The sequence below is a fragment of the Lithobates pipiens genome, unplaced genomic scaffold, assembly GCF_037356315.1.
Source record: "Lithobates pipiens isolate NorthernLeopardFrog02 unplaced genomic scaffold, aLitPip1_a1.2 Scaffold_19, whole genome shotgun sequence".
Taxonomy (NCBI): domain Eukaryota; kingdom Metazoa; phylum Chordata; class Amphibia; order Anura; family Ranidae; genus Lithobates; species Lithobates pipiens.
In genome coordinates, this window is record NW_027507764.1 from 204,788,094 (window position 1) to 204,809,939 (window position 21,846).

At 46.8% G+C, this 21,846-nt stretch overlaps 1 protein-coding gene across 1 annotated transcript in view; it reads left to right on the forward strand.

Annotated features, from left to right (window-relative positions):
- VPS41 (VPS41 subunit of HOPS complex) overlaps nucleotides 1-21,846 on the forward strand; it is a 487,204-nt gene that overhangs the window by 255,894 nt on the left and 209,464 nt on the right. Inside the window, exon 6 of the mRNA XM_077491629.1 lies at nucleotides 3,529-3,591. Within this exon, the coding sequence (XP_077347755.1) occupies nucleotides 3,529-3,591 (63 nt within the window). The remainder of the gene's footprint in view (nucleotides 1-3,528; nucleotides 3,592-21,846) is intronic.

Consider the following 21,846-nt stretch of genomic DNA (forward strand, 5'->3'; position numbering starts at 1 on the left):
GCTTCTAATCACAAATGTGGCATGTAAACGCGGAAAACCGATGTTTTAAACATTGTTTACTATCTGTCAAGTTAAGGGGAGGTTTTAAAACGTCTCGTGTACATTAAGCCTTAATGTAATAAAAAATGCAATAATTATTACTGCAATATCTAACTGCAATTTATAATTTTTATCAGATATGCTTGTTTTTAGTAGAGACAATGATGGTGCCAAATTTTACAAAACTCAAACTCTTCTCTAATTGTTTCACTGCACTGAACTGCTGCTTGTCATCCTGACACTTGAACCTGGAAGCACAGACACTTATGACATCTGTTTTAGCACATATCCCAGCATGCTACTTATTTCTACGCCAGACCTCCAGCAGTTTGCTCCAAAACACTGTCAGTCTTTTTCTAACATGCAGTCCTTCTTCATTGTGAGTGAAAGCTAGTCCTCAGTTTTCCTTTTTTTGTTTCATAGAATTTTGTCTCCTGGAAACCTAGTTAACCATCAGACCACTAAAGGTTACTTTTATCTAAATGGAGGCGAGGGGCGTAAAATGTTGGTCTTGAATACACATGAAACTATGTCACACTTGACGTGATTAAACTGCTTTGCTGATTCAACATTTGTGTGATACCAATTTTCCTCCAACATGCTTTTGTTGAAGCATAGTACCACTAAATTGTATTGGCACATCTTGACTATGACTTCATGTATTGCAGTGTAGAGATCAAGTAACTGTGAGTCTGCAATAAAATTTAGTTGAGTTTTCAGAGTTTAGTATCGACGTCCTTTGTTGGGTATCACAGGCTTATTCAAGTGTCAAACTAAACAATTAAACAAAACCATCAGAGCTAAGTCTTATGCCGCGTACACACGACCGGACTTTTCGACATCAAAGGTCCGACGGAACGATTCTGGCAGACCATTCGATCGTGTCTGGGCTGCAGCGGACTTTTGATTTGCAAAAATCCGTCAGACTTTAGAAATGGAACATGTTTCAAATTTTTCCGCCGGACCCAGTTCCTACCGAGAAATCCGCTCGTGTGTATGCTAGTCCGACGGACAAAAACCGACGCGAGGGCAGCTATTGGCTACTGGCTATGAACTTCCTTATTCTAGTCCCGACGTACCTCATCACGTTCGAATCCGTCGGGCTTTGGTGTGATTGTGTGTGGCCAAGTCCGTTCATTCGGAAAGGCCGTCAGAACTCTGCCGAAAGTCCGTTGGACCTAGTCCCTCAAAGTCCGGTCGTGTGTACGCGGCATAAGTCATCCTTTGTATGTGCTTTCTTTATTTTGGTTGGGCCTAAAAAATATGCTTAAAAATTATTTTATTTTTATTTGGTGAAAATTAAATATGGGCAATAAATATTTTATGCTTTTTTTGTTTCCAATTCTATTTATTTAAGTTTTTGTAGAAACGTTAGACACATACTTATGGCATAGCAGTAGCAGCATTTTCAATACATCTTGACTATACCCTGTCAAAGTTCTTTATACAACCTCTATTCAAATAAGTATCCTTCAAAAGCAAAGTAATGTTCACCAATTGCTGCCAAAAGCCAAGGGAAGGTGGAGTAGGCTTTTTCCAACTGAGGGTTATTGCCTTTCTTGCGTAAAAAAGCATGAGTCCCAGAAGAGTCCTCTCCACCATCATGGAGACGAAATCATCCACCAGACCCAGTAGCCAAATTCTTGGAGTGGGGGAAAAGGAGGTGCTGGTAATTGTATTAAGTCCAGAAAATATGTAAATAATCCCCCATAGAGTGATAACACCTCCAAAAGGCCAGAGAGGCTGACCGGTCAAATTGATAAAGTCTGTATGGAGTATAGTAGGCCCTGTGCTATTCTTTAAATTGTATTTACCTATTTCTAATAGCCCATACGCACGATCTGAAAATCGGACGACAGATCGTCTTTTTTTTTTTTTTTTGTAATCGCATATTAAAAATGGAGCGGTTACTAAAGTAAAAAAAAAAATCTCGTACGACAGACTTGGAAATCGGAAGTGATGTCATGTGTTGTAGTGTATTTCTATTGTATTTTCGGGCGACACTTGTACTGATTAAACGAAAATCGTACGATCTGGTAATTTGGAAATTTTCACATTTGTCCAATCAGAGAATATCTGATGAACTGAGGTGATTGGCTCTTGAAAGCTCTGTACTAACGATCTGATTATCGTACGATCGCTTTGAAAGCGGTATTTTTCATATGATTTTTGGATCGTGTTTACAGGCCATAAGGGAGATTAGCTGCTTGAAAGGGTAGTCCTATACGTCTTCCCAATGACTGTCATCAAAATATTTTGTGTTTTATATGCAACACTCATGCAAAGCCCTTACATTCTTTAATGTTTTCCAGGCTTGCTACTGTAGCCCCTTTGTTGTAAAAAAAGACTGTTTACAGGGCTTAGTAGCCAAAGCCAGAGTTTACACAGATACCTTCTCCCTCCCCTCCCATCCCTTCAGAAGTATAGCTTAATTCCAATACACACACAATACACACAGATGTCTGAATAAGGTTTGGAAGACCTGTTCTTCTAGATGAGAGGTTATGGGAAAAATTGCATACATTTTAAAATGCGTAGGAGGATTGTTAGATTTGAATAGCAAGTGACCAATAATTGTAGGACAGCTGGTCCAAGCAATGTAGGTTTGGAGGATAGCTGACACAAGTAACCAGGGTTTACAGGACAAGTTTTTTTTTTAAAGGAGGAAGTATATGATTTGGAGAAGACCCAAGTTTGCTGAACTATTTTTCAAAATGGACAAGGTGTCTTACTCTCTTAGGCCGCGTACACACGGGCGGACTGTTCGCCCAACTTTGTCCGCTGAACAGTGTTTCAGCGGACAGTCCGCTCGTGTGTGGGCTTTCAGCGGACAGTTTCAGCGGACAGTCTGACGAACAAAGTTTTTCGGAATTTCCGTAAAACTGTCCGCTGAAACTTGGTTTCAGCGAACAGTCCCCTCGTGTGTAGGCTTGTTCGTCAAACTAAGTTCCGCGCATGCTCAGAAAGGATTTACACGCCGAAAGTTATAATGCAGTGTATAGGACGTCGTATTTTTCGTCCCGTCGTACGTGCCGTTCACGTCATCGCGCACGGTTTCAGCAAACTGTTCGTACGTCGTGTGTGGCCATGTCCGTCCATGCTAATTTTGAGCGGACTGTTTGCCGAAACTGTTTGACGGACAAAGTTGGGCGAACAGTCCCCGCGTGTGTACGCGGCCTTAGTGTACAAGTATTTAGATCTCTAATGGATGACATCCTATCTGCACTCTCAATCCTGGAAATTAAAAGTAGTCTTTAAATATAGATGATCATTTTAACTGAATGAAGTTCTTACTTAAATGAATAAGTTTAAGTCTAAATTTAGTTCAAAGGTGCACTACAGACTGTTTTAATGCTGTCAAATGCATATCTGTAAATCCCATTTATACATTTTTTTTTTGTTTTTTTTGTTTATGGTAAGCTAAAGTGAATTACGGTAATATGTACCAGTTATGTACAGTAAATGCCAATGTTTTATCCCTGTTTATAGGTGCAAGTGTTTGGACTGTATTCAAGAGAAGGATTGCATGAAATTTTTGACTGTCCAATAAAGGTGAGTGCTGTTATGACCTCTAAAATCCACATGATCAATCTGCTGATTAAAACATTATTGCTTATCCCTTGTATTTTAGGCATAAATACACATGTCTAAATGGGACATCTGTCCTGTAACCCTGTGATTTTGTCAGTTGGTCTATGTAGGCTTGGATGGATGCTTGAATGGGACAATTTAGAAAAGCTGTGTCTGTAAGACATAACCAGGGGGTGTATTCAATCTTGATTCCCATCTTGGCATCCTGAACTTGTTCTGCAAGGGCACAGAATGGTTGTATGGTAACCTACTCATAATGTACATATGACAAATATGGATAGTAAAACATATGTCTCCAGGTGATAAAATACAAACACAAATGTAAAGGCGTGGTAAACCTAACTATCTACACCTTGTGTTTTTCACCTACATAATATGTACAGTGATCATGTAGTTCGATGGTACTATTTATTGTCTTGTACGAACAGCCTATAGTCGAGTAAATCTGCACATTCCTTTGTCTACAGTTTGTGTACAAACATGAGACCATGTGCAAGGTAATGCATGACCTCTGTCTGTAGTCTGCGAACTGACACTTCCCTTGAAGAAACCAAATATCCCGCAATTCCTGGGTCTCTGGTCTAGTGTTCTGCAGGTACAATCTGCATAGTAATTACATCTGGCACAGCCATAAATGGTCAGATGTGAAGGGAATAGGGGTTTTCATTACATTAGCACTCCCATATTTGTGATTCAACACAGAGTAAATGGTAAGGCATGGATTGGATGCTGTGCGACTCAGGGCAAGAAGTTGCCTGTCCCATGAATTAAATAGGGACAAGCTAGTAGAATAAATACATAGATAGGGGAACCAATCAGCCATGACATTACAAACTGCAGCCACAATCTGTGAGTCCATCATTACAAGGCAAGACAAACATTTGACACAGGTAATATAACTACACTAATACCTAGCTAAAACCCCTACTTACACTACATTTTGCAACGTTTGGGCTTTGGCCCAAACTTTTTACAATGGGTGAATGGCTTATATACATAACCCCAGGCATACGTGAAGTACTCCGGGTTTCATTCGGAGTGCTTCCAGGTACAAAGAGGGACAAGACAGGACTGCCCCTTGTCCCCATTAATATTTGCCCTAGTAATTGAGCCCCTTGCAGCCCTAATCAGAACCAACCCGAGTATCCATGGTCTAGAAATACCCACTACATCCCACAAATTATGTCTTTTCGCTGACGACACATTACTAATTGTTACCTCTCTGCACATTACCCTGCCTAATCTTATGCAACTATTACACAAATTTGCGAGGGTCTCTGGACTAGAGGTTAACCAAGCAAAATCTAGGGCCCTCAAAGTGTCCCTTCCCCAAGCAGAACTCAAACTCCTACAAATGAATTTTCCTTTTCGTGGTCCACCTCATCAATTCCTTACTTGGGGATTAAACTAACTAATGACCCTCCCAATGCTAAAACACCTATCTTCGTTACTTGATTCCTGGCTACCCCTCTGTGTCTCTTGGCTTGGGCAAATCGCAGCTGTAAAAATGTCCTTGTTACCTAAACTTCTTCACCTTTATAGAGTCCTCCCAGTCACAATCCCACCTTATTTTCATAGGGCAATCCAGAGCTGAGTGTTTAAATATATATGGGGCACTAAAAACCCCAGAAATGAAAGACCTACCTTGCTTCGTAGCAAACTTAATGGAGGTTTAGGAGTGCCCAATTTTCTCCGCTACTACCACGCAGCCCAGTTAGCCCAACTGACTCTTTATCACACAAAAACAGAAACACCTTTATGGGTAGCCCTGGAATCGATAGATCTACATCCTATTACAATAACCAATTTATTTTGGCTTCCCACCTCAGTTTGGGGACCTATTACAAAACCGATAACACAACATTCCCTAAAAATTTGGGACAGGGGGTGTGGCCTGGACATGGCTGAGTGAGGACGCTTTTGCTTCGGGCTCCCGTCCTCCTCCTGAACACCGGAGCCTACCATGCTCTAACCTACTAACTTTGATCGAGGCATGCCAGCTAAGAAGCGGAGAACGGGGGGAAGGATCGGACAAGTGAGACTGCGGGACTCAGGAGGCTCCCTTGACCAATTTCTGCGGCGATCCCAGACCCCCCCCCCCCCCCGCTGCATCTACAATGGCGGACCCGCGTGGAGTGGGCGGGACTGATCGGCGGAGTCAGCCGGCGTCTCCAGCGGCCTCCGTGGAGTCGGATTCTCTTACTGATATCCCCCCTGCTTTGCAATCGGGATCGGGAGCCCCGCGGGCGGGCTCCCTGGAGCCCGAGGGTATGGCCGAGATGTGGGCGCTTCTCAGGGCTCTCCCCACAAAGACTGACATAGAGTCCCTCATCGGCCGCCTCGAGACACAGCACCGCAAGGACATGCAGGAGGTGCGAGAGGAACTGGGCTCAGTGACTGCTAGGCTGGCGGTGGGGGAAGCCACTTCAGCAGACCTAGAGACCAGAGTCAGCGCGCTGGAACGTCTGCAAGATGCCCATATCGACGCCGCGACGATGCTCCAGCTGCACCAGGAAGAGATGGAGGACAGGAGCAGGCGGAACAACCTCCGTCTGCGTGGTCTTCCAGAAGCGACCGGACCGGAGGACCTCGCGGCCTCTGCCACTGCTATCTTCCGCGCGCTCCCGGGTGATCCCCTACCCCCGACCCTGGAATTCGATCGGATTCACCGTGCGCTAGGTCCGAAGTCACAGGATCCCAGCAGACCGAGAGATGTCATTTGCCGCCTCCACCACTACTCGCATAAGGAACTGATTATTCGCAGAGCATGGGAGGCGGGGGAGACGGATTTTGACGGCGCAACGGTCAAGGTTCTTCCTGATGTATCTAGAGCCACTCTACAGAGGAGAGCCGTGCTCCGTCCGGTGCTGGAAGCGGCCCGCCGGAGAGGTGCTACCTACCGCTGGGGATATCCGCTGTCGGTTATATTCCGGAGGGATCAAAGGTCGTTTCATCTCCGGACGCCGCGGGACCTGCCGGCTTTATTCGCCTTTCTGGACATTGAGCCCATCAGAGTGCAGAACTGGCTGGCGTTTCTGCCTCCATTGGGGGGGCATTCAGGCTCGCACCCTACGCGGGGAGGCATCCAGCCGAGATCTCAGAGGCAGCGCCGGAGGTCACGGGCGGCTACTCCGGAGGGGACACGTGAGTTGTGAGGGATTCTCCCTCTAGGTTGCGGACCGGACCCTCGCTACGGGTGTTAGCCTTGCCAGGATAGTGCTCGGTCCCCCTTGAGCCCAGTCTACTTTTCCCACAGATGGTTTCATTTATACCGGCATGGATGCATTGGAGTCCTGACTATGTATGATTGCTGGGGGGGGGGGGGTGGGGGCTGGCTCCAGACTTTCCTCAACACTTTTTCTTAGATGGCAGGGTGATACCACTATCTACGGATAGCTGCCCGTCACGAGAGGGCGGGGTGCCGTGGATCGCCCCTGCCCCATCCGCCCCCCGCCCCGCCTCCCTGGAGGACCTGGGCCCCTGGGGGGGAGTCCCTCTTCCCTTGTGCTCTGTGGATTGCCTCGTGGGCCCCCCCCCCTGACCGTGGGATGTTGCCCCCTCACTGCCTCCGGCGCCTTGGAGGGACTGTCGGGCTGCGTCCAACTGAGGTGACATTCCGGATACTGGACCTGCTGATGTACTATGGGGGTTGCCCCGACTTTGTGTCTGTTCATGCGGGGTGCCGGGGGTGCGGGTTCCCCCTCTCTTGCCTTGGGGGGGGGCGGCCCTCCTGGGGTGGTGGGGGGGCTATTTTTGGTCCCCCTCCTCCTTCCGGGTGGAATGGCTGCCCCCCCCCCCCGGCTGGTGGGGGACGGGGATGTTTTGGCTGGGGCGTTCCCCTGGTTAACTGATTGTTACTGATTCATGCCTAATGTTATATTGATTTCCTCTATGTTTTGCCTCTGTTTTTTATAGATTTCTGTTGGGTTCTGATTCCGCATATTTATAACCCTGAATGTACCGGATACTGCTCTATATATGACTGGGGGGGATTGGTCGCCAGGCAGTAAGCCCAGCTGAGCGGGGTGGTGAGTGCAGATGCGGGTGCGTTGCACCTGGTACCTGCCACGCCGCTGCAAATTATCCCCCCCCCCGTGCCTGCTGAGAGACCGAGAGGGGACTTCTCGGTTGCTGGAACGGGGGATTTTTCACTGTGGGGCTAGAGGTGGGAAATTTGCCGTGGTCCTCTATGTTTTCTGATGACATAGACCCGGTTGGTCTCGGCTGTGTGACCCCTGGGATGGGGGGGCATGGTTGGCTGTTTCTGGGGCGGAGTGGGCGGCTCCTGCCGTTTGCCTTCCCTCCTCCCCCCTGCCACCCCGTTTTGGGGTCGGGGGGATGGGATGGGGGGGCTTGCGGATACTGACGGCCCGTGCCCATACATCTCCAAGGGCTCCGGGAGGTCGGGGGGGGGGGGGCGGGGGCTCCCCTCCTTGGCTGTTCCAGGTCGCTTCCCCACTTAGGCCGGCACGCTCTCTGCCGTTTCTGGTAGAGACTTGCCAAACAAGCATCTGGCTTGTCTTTAGTTTCTAACCTTCCCTTATCCCCCGTTGTTCAGACCTTCCCTTCCAACCCCTTCCCCCCCCCCCTTTTTTTTTTTTTTTTTCCCCTCTCTGGTTGAGGATGGACAGCCTAACTCTATACTCCTTGAATGCGAAAGGTCTTAACACTCCAGAGAAACGCCGTATGTTGATGCACGACTTGAAAAGAGCAAAAGTTGATATCGCCTATATCCAGGAAACTCACTTTAAAGAGGATAGGTTGCCAGTCCTTAAGAACAGATTCTTTCCTTTGACATACCACTCCACTAATAAGACGAAATCCCGGGGAGCCTCCATCCTCATCTCCTGTAAAGTGCCCTGGACTCTTACGGATTCTAGGATAGACCCGGAAGGGCGTTATGTCTTTCTTAAAGGTCTAGTGGGAGATGTACGGTTGACGCTAGCGAATGTCTATGCCCCAAACGAAGGCCAGGACGCGTTTGTGCGACGTGTTTTGACTAAATTGACTGACTTTCAGGAGGGCCAACTGTTACTGGGGGGGGACTGGAACGTGCCTCTGTCCCCTCACGTGGACACTTCGGCGGGTTCGTCCTCCTTACCTATTAGTGCCCGTAAACGTATCACCAAGTGTCTCCATGAGTCACAACTGGTAGATATCTGGCGCTTACAACACCCGGGTGAACGGGACTATACGTTCTATTCCCCTCCCCATAGAATATACACGAGAATAGATTTTTTTCTAATACCCCATAGACAACTGTATGCGGTTCAGGCCTCCTCTATAGGTCAAAGGACATGGTCGGACCATGCCCCCACTATATTGACCTACAAGCTGTCCGCCGATTCATCACGGAGGGCACGCTTCTGGCGTCTTAACGAAAGTTTGTTACAGAAACCGGAGATACTGGAAGAGGTGAATAGGGAACTTACTTTCTATTTTCAGACAAACACAACGGCTGACTCCTCTCCGGGGGCGGTATGGGAAGCACACAAAACAGTTATTCGAGGTGTTCTGATTAAACACGGTTCGCGCATTAAGAAGGCAACCGGGAAACAATTGGACTCGCTCCTGGCCAAACTCCAGGTTTTGGAGCTGCAACACAAAGCCTCCCTGGATCCATCCGTGGAGGCTGAACTTTCCTCTCTTAGGAGCCAGGTTAATGACCTCCTTGGCTACAAGGCCAAGGCAGCGTTACAAAAATGCAGATTGGTAGCCTATGAATCCGGAAATAAGTGCGGACGTATTCTGGCGCGGGCGGTCAAGGACATTAAGACACGGACCTATGTCCCCCAAATTAGGTCGGCGGCAAATGTGAATGTCGGCCTCCCGCATCAGATAGCGGATGAATTCAAAACCTTTTACCATACCCTCTACAACCTACCATCCCCACCGGGAGGACGACCTCTGATGGAGGCGTATGTAGCTTCCAGCCAGATCCCTACATTATCACCTGATGGCGTAGCCGAGTTAGAAGCCCCAATAACTTCGGAAGAGTTGGAGTTGGCGCTTAAAACGGTTAAACCCGGGAGGGCTCCTGGACCGGATGGCTTTACTCTCCCGTACTATAAGACCCTATTCCCCACCCTTAGCTCCCATATGGTGACCTTTTTTAATGACATAGGGAATGCAGCCACCCTCGCCACCGATACCACTCGAGCCCATATCACGGTTATTCCTAAGGAGGGCAAGGACCCCATGGCCTGTAGTAGCTACAGACCGATCTCGTTGTTGAACACTGACCTTAAATTATTCACCAAAATATTAGCAACCCGATTGGCCGGACATTTACAATCCCTAGTCCATTTAGATCAGGTGGGGTTCATCCCTACTAGGGAGGCCAGAGACAGCACAACTAAAGTATTGAATTTGATCCACATCGCGAACCAGACTCAGACCCCTTCCGTTTTCTTAAATACAGACGCAGAAAAAGCCTTTGATAGGGTTAACTGGGAGTATATGTTCACTGTCCTCCGCCATATAGGCTTAGGTGAGAAAATGACTAGGTGGATAGCCCAATTATATGTTGCCCCAACGGCACAAATTAAGGTGAATGGGATCCTGTCGGAACCCTTGGCAATTACAAATGGAACCAGGCAGGGCTGCCCATTGTCACCCCTCCTTTTTGCCCTCTCCTTAGAACCCTTTCTATGTAAAGTTAGGAATAACCCCGATATCCGCGGCATTGTCGGGGGTGATGCCCAGTTCAAGGTCTCTGCATATGCGGACGACCTGCTGTTTTCCCTCTCCAATCCAGTGATATCCCTACCAAATCTCCTCAGGGAATTCGAGGAATACGGGCAGATCTCCAATCTAAAAATTAACTACTCTAAATCGGAGGCCATGGGGGTAGCACTGCCGCAAGCGACCATACGGAGGCTCCGTTCCAGCTTTAATTTTAAATGGACATCCACAGCTCTGTCATACCTAGGGACCTTTATCCCTGCAAACCTAAATCATATTTTTAAACTTAACTTCCCTCCCCTGCTGGCCAGAACCGAGACCCTATTAGAATCCTGGAGTAAGGGCCTTCACTCTTGGTTTGGCAGGTGTAATCTTCTTAAGATGTGCATCTTGCCCAAATTTTTATATTTGCTGCAAGCACTTCCTATTTCGGTCCCTACGATGTTTTTTAGACAGGTACAGGCTCTGTTCACCGGCTTTATTTGGGCACATAGAAAACCGAGACTAGCCCGGACTTTACTCTCCATGCCCAAACTCTATGGCGGCCTCGCCGTTCCGGATGTCAAAAAATACTATCAAGCGGTTCATCTCGGTAGAATTATAGACTGGTGCCGACACCAAGATCTGAAGCTGTGGATACGTCTGGAACAGGCCCAGACGCAGGTGCCACTACGGGCAGCTGCCTGGTGTTATAAGCATCTCCCAGCCCATATGAAGAGGCATCCCCTGATGGGGACGACCCTCCGGGTGGGATCACAGCTATACTCAAAAGAGTCACTGTCCACACCTACTTCTCCGCTATATCCTATTATAGGGAACCCGCAATTCTCTCCAGGGCTAGACACCCAACTTTTGCAGGCCATGTCCAGTAGACAGTGCACACAAGCACGACACTTCCGGGCGCATGGGGACTGGCCGTCCATAGAGACGCTCTGTAACACATCGGGACCCTATAAACTAGCCTTTTGGACCGCGGTCCAACTCAGACACTTTCTTAGGGCTCTCCAGAACCCCCTGCGATTTGACGAATCGTTGACCGACTTTGAGGAATACTGCTCTGGTACCGGGGTGCTTCCGCGAACACTGTCCACAATGTACAACCTTCTTATCACACCCGTGGACGACGCCCATTTGACCTTCCTGACAAAATGGGAGGGGGAACTGAACTGTAAATTTACTCCGAGTCAGACTCAAAGTATTCTAACATTGGCCCTAAAGTCTACCATCTGCACGAATATACAGGAAACTAACTATAAACTCCTAACGAGATGGTACTTAACCCCTCAGGCTCTACACTCCTTCTATCCGAGCGTCTCTGCGCTTTGTTGGAGATGTGGACAAGAGCAGGGCACGTTGTTACATATATTTTGGTCATGTTCGAAGTTGTCTCATTTTTGGTCCACGGTCAGGACCGTTATTCAAAAGTTTACGGAATACAATGTCCCCAATGACCCGGCTTTCTTCCTTCTGCACGTAAATACCATGTCCGCTAAAAGATACAAAAAATCCATCCTATGTCACCTAGTAAATGCTGCTAGAGCATGTATACCACTCCAATGGAAAAGCCAGACCCCTCCATCGGTGGCGTCCTGGATTCGTAGGGTGGAGGACGTTAGTAAATTGGAAGACCTGGTGCTTACGGGGAGGCAACAGCAGGAAAAATTTAGGAAAACATGGGCACTCTGGCACTAGTTCATATTCTCATCCGAAGGAGTATCCTTAAGGACCGTGTAATATGGTCAGCGTTATAGACTACGTATGGGTCGGGGCAGTCCTGATTTAACCAGAATTCCCCCCCCCTCTCTCCCCCCTTTTTTTTTTTTCTCTTCCCCCCTCTCCCTCCCTTTCCCTCATTATCTCCCCTTCAATGTCCCTTTCCCCCATTCCCGATGGCCTCTCCCCTCTGGCACTGGGTTTTTGCCGGGGTACTGAGATTCTGACGAGGGCAAGAGATGAGGGAACTGAACGGACTTAGGCTCTTGGATACGCTTCTGGCTTCTTAATGGAGATTTTATGCTTGGATAAGCGGTAATCACCAGATGGCAGATTGACTTCGGTCTTCCATAGAGCTATGATTAGTATGCCATGTAAGTGTGTACTGTATACCTACCTTCCTCTTGCTTTCGGTAATATATTTAATATGTATTTCCCTTTCCCTCCCTTCCCCTTTGTGTATCCCATTTCTATGTTATATGTTATGTCCATGCCCATGTTGGGCATTGTTTGAAATTAATAAAAATTTATATTTGAAAAAAAAAAAAAAAAAAAAAATTTGGGACAAGATTTGTAGGCCATTTAAATTAGCCTCCCCACATTTACCCCTACTTTCCTTTCTTGGTCATCCACTTTTCTATCCAGCCTATACTGAACCTGCCTCCTTCCAAGCCTGGACCCAGGCTGGCCTGAGTCGCATTCATGACTTAATCTCAAATGGCACCATTAAATCATTCCCAGCCTTACAGGCACAAACCCAACTCCCCCCCAGAGTGCTTTAGATGCCTCCAAATCTCCAACATCACCCAAACTATTATTGGATCAAATAAATACCTGTCTATATATTTGAGGGTGTATGCGACTCAGACCCACATGCTCCGGGTATATCTTGCCTCTATGCGCACTTCACATCTCCCCCCGCCTCACTCCCATCGAATGTCTCAGCATGGTCTAAGGACCTAACCATTGATTTAGACACAGGAGATTGGTTGAATATATGGGAAAATACCAAGCTGTCGTCACAGAATATTATCGCATCAGAAGCGAGCTATAAAGTTCTACTCTTCTCTATTGGTATTGTTCCCGATTAGGATCGCCAAATTCTTACCAACTTACTCTCCTGACTGCTTCAGAGGCTGCGGCGAGAAAGGCACCCATGTTCACATACGGTGCACGTGTCCGCTTCTGGGCGACAATATTCCAAATGGCCTCTGCCCTAATACGAGAACCTCTCCATTCCCCACAAGGCTATACTAGGGCGAAATTACGTCTCCTCCTTCAACTTACTACTGCTGCCAAGCAGACGATGGCGAGAGCCTGGAAGACTCCAACCCTGAATATCGTGGAAGTAAAAAAATTGTTATTATATACAGAATACTCAAGTGCTGATGCAGAAAAAAATACGATACAATTACAAGGATTAATTTGGTTTGCACATATCCCCGTGCACGCAAGCACTTTATATGGATTAATTTGTTTTTGCACATATCCTTATGCACGTAAGCACTTTTTATTGGCATCATTATATGTAAATTAATCACAGGTATTAATTTGGTTTATTTATTATTAAGGCATCTATATGCACAGGGATATAATATTTTATTGTGAAGATTTGGATCATTGAGTATTTATATTGAGTATAAATACAATAATAATTGATTTGATCTGTATGCTCAGGATTGAATTTAGCGCACTAATATATATTTTTTTTTGTTTCAAACATTTTATTGAAATATAATGAGCAATACAATCAAGGTCAATACAATAAGCTCAAAATAATAAGCTTCATACACGCACAATCATGTGTATAAACCAACATGTACAAATATATATTGGGAATAACAGTCGAGGTTTAACAATATCATCATCCTAGGCAAACATTTTCCCCAGTACCATGTACAGTAAGATAAACCCGTTTGGGGCGGCAAGTATGGGGTTAGAGGTACTAATGGGGTGATCTGAATAAAATAGAATAACGGGATAGAAACGGGACAGATGAACAGTTAAATTGTGCATTTTCAGCCATCCACCCCTAATGGGAACTCACTGTGGAGGCGAGAGGTATACCATCTGTGAACCGTAGGTCGTAAGACAGGGTCTCTATGCAATGGTTGGTGGGTTTGTGAACCACCCAATACGCAACATTAAAAAACAAAGTAATAAGGATCAAAGTACACAGGTGTTCAAGGTCATAACAGGTTTCTATAGTGGGAGGTGTCGGGAAAAGAGGGGGGGGAGAGAGGACGTGGGAACTAGGGGGGATGCATATAGTGGCAGGGGGTGACAGACTTACGTTTGTGTGGAGCGTCTCAGGTCAGAGTTAATGAGAGAAGAGGGGGTAGAAGAGGACCGAAAATGAATCCAGCATGCCCATATCTGATAAAATTTGTCATGCCTGTCGTGTGATTGGAAGATGAGTCTTTCCATCTCCTCAGTTCTGTTGATCTGTCGGTACCAGTCGTCTAGTGTGGGGGCCAATGTCGACTTCCATCGTCTGGGAATACATAGTGTAGCTGCATTAATCATATGTAGAGCCAGTGAACGCTTATAACTGCGGGTAGGTATGGGAGTGTGGTGTAGGAGATATTGGGCTGGAGAGTATTCTAGTTGACATGTTGTTATTTGTGTGATTTTGTCGTGAACTTGTGCCCAGAATGTTTGAATCATCGGGCAGTCCCACCATATATGGAGGAAAGAGCCCACAGCTGACGTGCAACGCCAACAAATAGGAGATATATCAGGGAATATTTTGTGGACCTTGTCGGGGGTGCGGTACCATCTCGAACAGAGCTTGTATCTGTTTTCCTGCGTGGAAACATTAAGAGATCCCTTGTGTGTGTGGTTATAGATCGATAGCCAGTCTTCATTTGACCATGTAGTGCGAAGCTCAGTCTCCCATAGTTGCCGCATGGGGGTGTGTAATGAACTATCTGCAGTGAGCATCGAAATCATCTGGGAGATAATATGTGTTTGGGGGTCTGTACTGTTGCAAAGGTTTTCAAAGGAGGTAACGTCCCTACACCAACACGTAAGTGGTCTGGACGCATGGAAAAAGTGTCGTATTTGGAGATATTTAAAAAACGGTAATTTCAACTCCGGGAATTTAGTCACCATCTCCGAATAGGAGAGCAAAGTCTTATGATGGAAAAATTGGTGTGCTCTATAGGTGGGCTGAGGTTGTCGTTGTGATGATCTAGGGGGATCTCTGGGTACAATATCCGGTGGAAAGTCGGGGTTGGCAGATAGAGGAGTCATTGGACCATTCGGAAGATGTAGGCCAAGCGTGTTTGATGTTCGATTAATTGCACGAATCGAGGGTGCAATTAAGGGGTGTGTTTTGCACGTCTCAGGGATACAGGATTGAGGAATCCATGGTAAATTGATTAGAGGGAGGGGAGCCATTGATTGCTCTAACTGAACCCAGGCTTTGGAGTGATGGTGCAAATGCCAGTCTACAATCCTCTGTAGAAGGTTGGCGTAATAATAAGTGTGAATGTCCGGCACACCTAGGCCCCCTTTTGCCTTGGGGAGGATGAGTTTCGCCCAGCTTAGGCGTGGGGATCTGTGAGACGAGATAAAGTTTCTGCACATCTGTTTGTAAGCGTTAAAAAATGTTTTAGGGAGGTCAATAGGTATAGCTTGCAATAGATATAGTAATCTTGGGAGCACATTCATTTTTAAAATGGCAATCCTCCCAAACCACGAAAAGGACGTGTTATGCCAGTTCAGGAGATCCTCTTTGATGTTCAGGAGCATTGGGCTGAAATTGCATTCATATAAGTGGGAGAGAGCGTTTGGGAGTTTAATACCTAAGTACGTTAGAGCATGACGTTCCCATTTGAAAGGAAAGTTCCTTTTACATTGTGTTACAAGCCCATCTGATAGTGTGACCGGTAATGCTTCGGATTTATCGAAATTGATTTTTAAATTTGATATTGTGCGGAAAGTGTCCAAATCCTGTAAGAGATTGGGAATGGAAATGATAGGGTTGGAGAGAAAAAGCAGGATATCATCTGCGTACGCTGCGAGTTTGTATGTCTTGTTGTCAATCGACACCCCAACAATGTTTTGGTTTTCCCTGAGCATGTTAAGGAGCGGTTCTAAGGTGAGCACAAAGATGAGCGGGGAGAGAGGGCACCCCTGACGCGTGCCATTGGTGATGGAGAAGGCGTTTCGACAGGCGGCCGTTAACCCTCACCTTCGCTGTGGGAGATGAGTACAAAAGTTGTATCATTTGTAACATCCGAGGAGGGATTCCAATATATTGTAAGGTGGAGATCATATAGTCCCAGGCCACTCTGTCGAACGCCTTCTCAGCATCCAGGGAAAGGAAAAAGCCTTCTGTGTGAGATGTGGGGAGCCAATGGTGAATGTTTATAGCTTTAATGGTGTTATCCCTGGCTTCCCTGCCAGGGATAAAACCTACTTGATCGGTGGATATCAGGTCAGGGAGTAGGGGTGATAGGCGATTCGCTAAAATTTTGGCATATATTTTCAAATCAACATTGAGTAAGGAGATAGGGCGATAATTAGTGACTAAGGCAGGATCTTTACCAGGCTTGGGTATTAAAGTAATATGTGCTTCCAAAAGGTCTGAATTGTTTCTATGAGATTGTGGCAGGGCATTAAAGGTCTCGACTAGGTGTGGGGACAGTAAATCAGGGAAGGTCTTATAGTATGCAGTTGTAAGCCCATCTGGGCCCGGGCTTTTGCCCGATTTCAATTGTTTGAGGGTCTCTGTGATCTCCGTTAATGAGATAGGGGCATCTAGCGAGGACGTGTCTAGAGTGGGTAAGGGTGATGGGGCATATTTCGATAGAAAGTCACGTATAACATCAGCCCTAAGCGATATATCTGTGGTATGGGAGGATTGAGGTAAGTTGTATAATGATTGGAAATACTGAACAAATTGCTTCGCTATGGCATCAGGTGCAACAATAGAGTTTCCAGAGGGGGTCATAATTTTATGTATGGTGTGTAACATTCTGCGTTTCTTTAGAGCTTTCGCTAGGAATTTGCCAGCTTTATTTCCAAATTCATAATACAACTTGTGCGTGAGAGCAAATTTGCGTTTAACTGATAATTGTAATTCCTCTAAGAGCTCTTCCCTGGCTGTTGTAAGTTCAATGAGACTGGAGTTGGCAAGGGTGTGTTTATGTGTCCGCTCTAAAGTATGTATTCGACGGTGCAAAGCTGCGATTCGTGCCTCTCTAATTTTCTTCTGTTTCGCGGCTATCGAGATGAACAAACCTCTCACTACACATTTATGCGCAGCCCAGATGGTTTCTTTAGAGAATTCCGAACCAGAGTTGTCTAAGAAATAATGTTGTAAGCAGTCTAGGATGGCTTGTTTGTTGTCAATGTCCAAAAGCAGCGAATCGTCTAGCCTCCAGATAGACGAGCGCTGAGGTGCAGATGTCAGATTAAGGGTTATAGTGATCGGGATGTGGTCCGATAAAAACGCAGGTTCAATAGTGGCTCGTGTCAAGTGGCCTATGTCGGCTTGCGTGAGAAAGAGGTGGTCTATTCGTGAATATTTGTTGTGGGGAGGGGAGTAAAACGTAAAGTCTTTGGTGTTTGGGTGTAGTACACGCCAAGTGTCGTGTAGGGTAAGGGATTGAAGTTCCACCTTAATGGCCCGCAGTGCCTTATACGTAATACAGGAGGTACCGTTGGATGTGTCCAGGGCCGGGAAAAATGGAACATTAAAGTCCCCCCCAAGTATGAGCATCCCTTGCTGGAAGGCGGTAAGTTGGGAGAGGGTCTCCCTGAAAAATGATACATGTCTTGTGTTTGGAGCATATATGTTGGCTACAGTGATAGGTCGATTGTGAAGGTGTCCTTTGAGGAAGAGGTATCTGCCCAGTGGGTCTGATTGGACTGCCGTGACAGTGAGAGGACAGTGCTTTGAAATTAGTATAGAGACTCCTTTGGACTTCGAATCGGCCGTCGTGGCGTGGTAAACAGTAGGGTAACGCGAGTCCTGTAGTTTGGGGATGGAGTCGGTCCTAAAGTGAGTTTCTTGTACGAGAGCTATTTGCGCGCGTGCTCTGTGTAGGGTGTGGAGCAGTTTTGATCTTTTCTCTGGAGTGTTTAAACCTCTAATATTGATCGAATAGAGTTTAGTACCTGTGGTCAAATCAGATAGAGGTGTGTGGTCATCTCGTGAAAGGTGCATGTCCGTCATAGTCAGGGTAATGTGGGCAAGTTAGGAGTAGGGAGGAAGAGAAAAAAGGGGGGGGGGGAGGGAGGGCGTGGGTGGGAATGAGGAGAAAAAGAGTGGGACTGGCCTGTATTTGTAAAATTACTGGAAAGAGAGGTGAACTTAATGGTACTGTGGGATGGGGAGGGGGTGTAGGTGGCAGACCACTAGTTCAGTGGTACAAGAAGTAGAGCAGAGTAAGATGAATTGGGGAGCCCATGGCTCTATACGAGGGGGTCCCGAATGTCACCCTACAGTGGGGTTGGCTGTAACTCAGCCCAACAGCGGATCACAAAGAGTTTGTCTAGAGGGTGTCCGTACGGCACCCCAGGACGTCGAGACGTGTTTGGCAGCCGCAGGTATACAATTGCAGTGGTGGGCAAAGCAAAAAAAAAAAAAAAAAGTAAACTAACACTGGGATAAGAGTCTTCAGAGATTCCCACTGCGTGGGAAAATTGCGCAAGGCTTACCAAGGCTTACCAAGGCTTACCAACAGTGTGTCAAACATATGGGCAACAATCAAATTACATTACAGACAGTTGTAACCTATAAGAAGCAAGAGTGGTATATGTAGCCTAAGACGTGTCGAAGACAAAAAGGGAAGACCAAACTGTTTGGTGTGGGTATCAGAAGCATCAGAGGACAGAAGAACATAAGAACAGCAAAATCACCTAGAAAATCAGACCTCCGGGAGCTGCAAACTGGAAAAAGGCAATCTATAAATCTAAAGAGCATAACAGCCAAACATATTAATGGTACTCATCTATTAGGAACCCTCAAAGAACCAGCCTCAGGAAATGGGCGCAGGGAGGGACCTGCGGTGATTCAAGTCTATCCTTCGTTTTTGCGGTGTCTCAGAGGGGGTCTGTGTTATACAGAGCACGTCTACGAATGGCTCCTGGAGTTGCGGCAATCCGCAGTTCAGTGAGAAGGAGAGTACATCTAGCTGTCCCAAGGCCGAGATGTCGAACTGTGCAGCATCCTGCGAGCGTGTCGTTGGAGCGTAGTTAAGCACTGCAGGGTATCCAAGAGCAGGTTTGACGGTAACTGGAGTTCTTAAGGTCGTAGAGCTACCAGGGAGTCGTGCAGGCAGGACAGAGAATGTTGTCTATCGTAACGAAGGAAGCGACCTTCTGTTGCGTTGTATGTGATGGCAGATTTCCATGTTCAGCTTGGGGGCCAGTTCGGGGAATGACGACAGGCCTTCTGTCAAGTTACCTGCAGCATGTCTCACAGAGCAGGTCTGGTCTAAATTCGTACCCACGCTGAGGTAAGTGATCCCCGAAACCAAGGATGGCGTCAAGTAGTAAACATAACGAACGTAATGCAAAATAAAGAATAGTAACCAAAACAAGGGCACCGGTAATGTGCGGCCAGCGCCAACTTACTTCACTGGAGTATAAGGAAGGTCTCTCACCGTGGTGGAAAGGAGGCTGACGTAGAGTCTAGTGTAGAATTCTCGTCACAGCAGTGAAGTAGAAAACACGGCAGTAGTTCACTCAATAGTCTCTTCTAGCTCGCCGAGCACGTGGAGATGCAGAGGGGCTGTGATCCCAGCGAGCAATGTCAGGTGGGCGAAATCCTCTGGGCCCAGAGGGGGATCTCCGTCTGCGGAAGGGAGAATCCTGAGTTTCCATCGGGTCCGTGCGTTGCCTAGGCGCCTTGGGTATCAGTGGATGGAAAGAGGAGTACCAGTTAGGGACTTCAACCATGGGGATATTCAAGATGGAGCAGAAATTCGGCAAGTCTTCTGGTACTTTCAGATGTGCTGTGCGACCTAAATGTGAAGCTGCGAGGCAAAAAGGGAATTTCCATTTGTACAGTATTCCGCGTGTTTTCAGGACGTCCAGCAGGGGGCGTAGATCTCTACGATGCTGTAGGGTGATACCCGAGAGGTCCTGAAATATTTGAATAGATGTAGTACCGAACGATATAGTTTGTCTCAATCTGGCAGCTTTTAAAATATCCTCCTTAAGACGATAGTTGACCAGACAGCATACAATGTCCCTTGGAGGATCAGTGTCTCTACCTTTGGGTCTCAGAGCTCGGTGGACACGTTCGAATTCAATGGTAGAGTTAGGCTGTCTGTCCAGTACCTCATTAAAGATGGAGGTGATAGCTGAGGCAATTTGGTCATTCTCCACTGATTCCGGTAGGCCTCTAACCCTCAGGTTATGACGCCTCCCTCGGTTGTGCAAATCTTCTAAATGGCGTTGGATATCCCTCATTTGCAAGGTGTGGGTGTCCAGTTTTCTCGTGGCTTTACGGAGCGTTATCTCATGTTGGTCTGTAATCTTTTCCACTGTATGCATACGATCCGACAGGCCTCTGATATCCACTCTGAGTTCCGCAATGGCGGCCGAAAGCGTGTCTTTGATGTCGGAGGCGATTGAACGCAGGTCATGCATGTTAATCGGTTGTGCGGAGGGCATCCCCTGTGCCGCAGGTTCGCTCGACCTGTGAGTTGTTGCATTCCCAGCCGGGAGGGTGTCAGATAGGGTGATCGTTCCCTGCGAGTTAGGACGAGAGTCTGAGGCCTGAGAGGAGTTGTGGCGGGAGGGCGCCATGTTCCCTCGCTGTGACCTGAACATCTCCGGGATGTTATGAGGCGGTTGTCCGGCTGTATTCTCCCTCGGGGAACGCGATCGGGATGCCGAGGACGAGCGGGAAGCAGTGCCCATCGTTGGGTGAAACACAGTGGCGGGGATAACCTGCGATATTCAGAGGTTGTCGTCCTGGGATGCCGGAGCTAAGAGCTTAAGCGACCGCCATCAAGCTCAGCCAGGCCACGCCCCCCTTAGCGCACTAATATATTTTACAAAAAATAGTTACCAAGGCGATGATGCACAGTAAAATCGAAGCCACGATATTGGATAAAATCCCCCGGCACCTCAAAATTTGGCGCCCATGGATAGACTAGTTTTTCCCTCCTGACTTTGATGGGCACCTCTTGGAACCCTGACCCTCTACCATATATTTCCGAGATTGACCCCAAATATTCACGGCATGCACGAGCCACCTGACCAATACCCTCCCCCCTCTGCTTCTATTCTTTTCTTAATCTAACTCTCTCTCACCACTATCCTCCCTCCCTGCCCCCTACCCCACTATCCCCTCCCACCATCCCTTTTCTCAACTTGATACACCTCACTAGTAATGACGCCTGTAATGTGTATTATGCAATCGTTGCTGTTACCCCTTCCGACCCAAGCAGAGTACCCCCTTAGATCTGTTGAAATGTTATTATCGGGCCCTCGCCCCCAACATTTATAGAACCATTGCCATCTACCTCATTATACATGATTGTCTGTTCTCTCGAGATATATACCCTGTATTTCTGTATGTTGCCGTTTGCCTTGCCCTGTTAGAAATTCTCATTCTAAGCAAAACTATGTGTAACAGTAACTGTTTCTGTTTTTTGATCATTACCAATAAAACTTTTGAAAAGAATTCCTAGCTAAAACAAGAAAAACATTTGAAAGAATATATAAAATTACCAACCTAAATGATGGTGCTATCATTTTAGAAAAAAAAAATGTAATTTTAATTCTGATAGAAAAAAAAGGATGTGATGACATTTGTTTCAGAGCAATTTAGAACATTTAACACCATTCTCA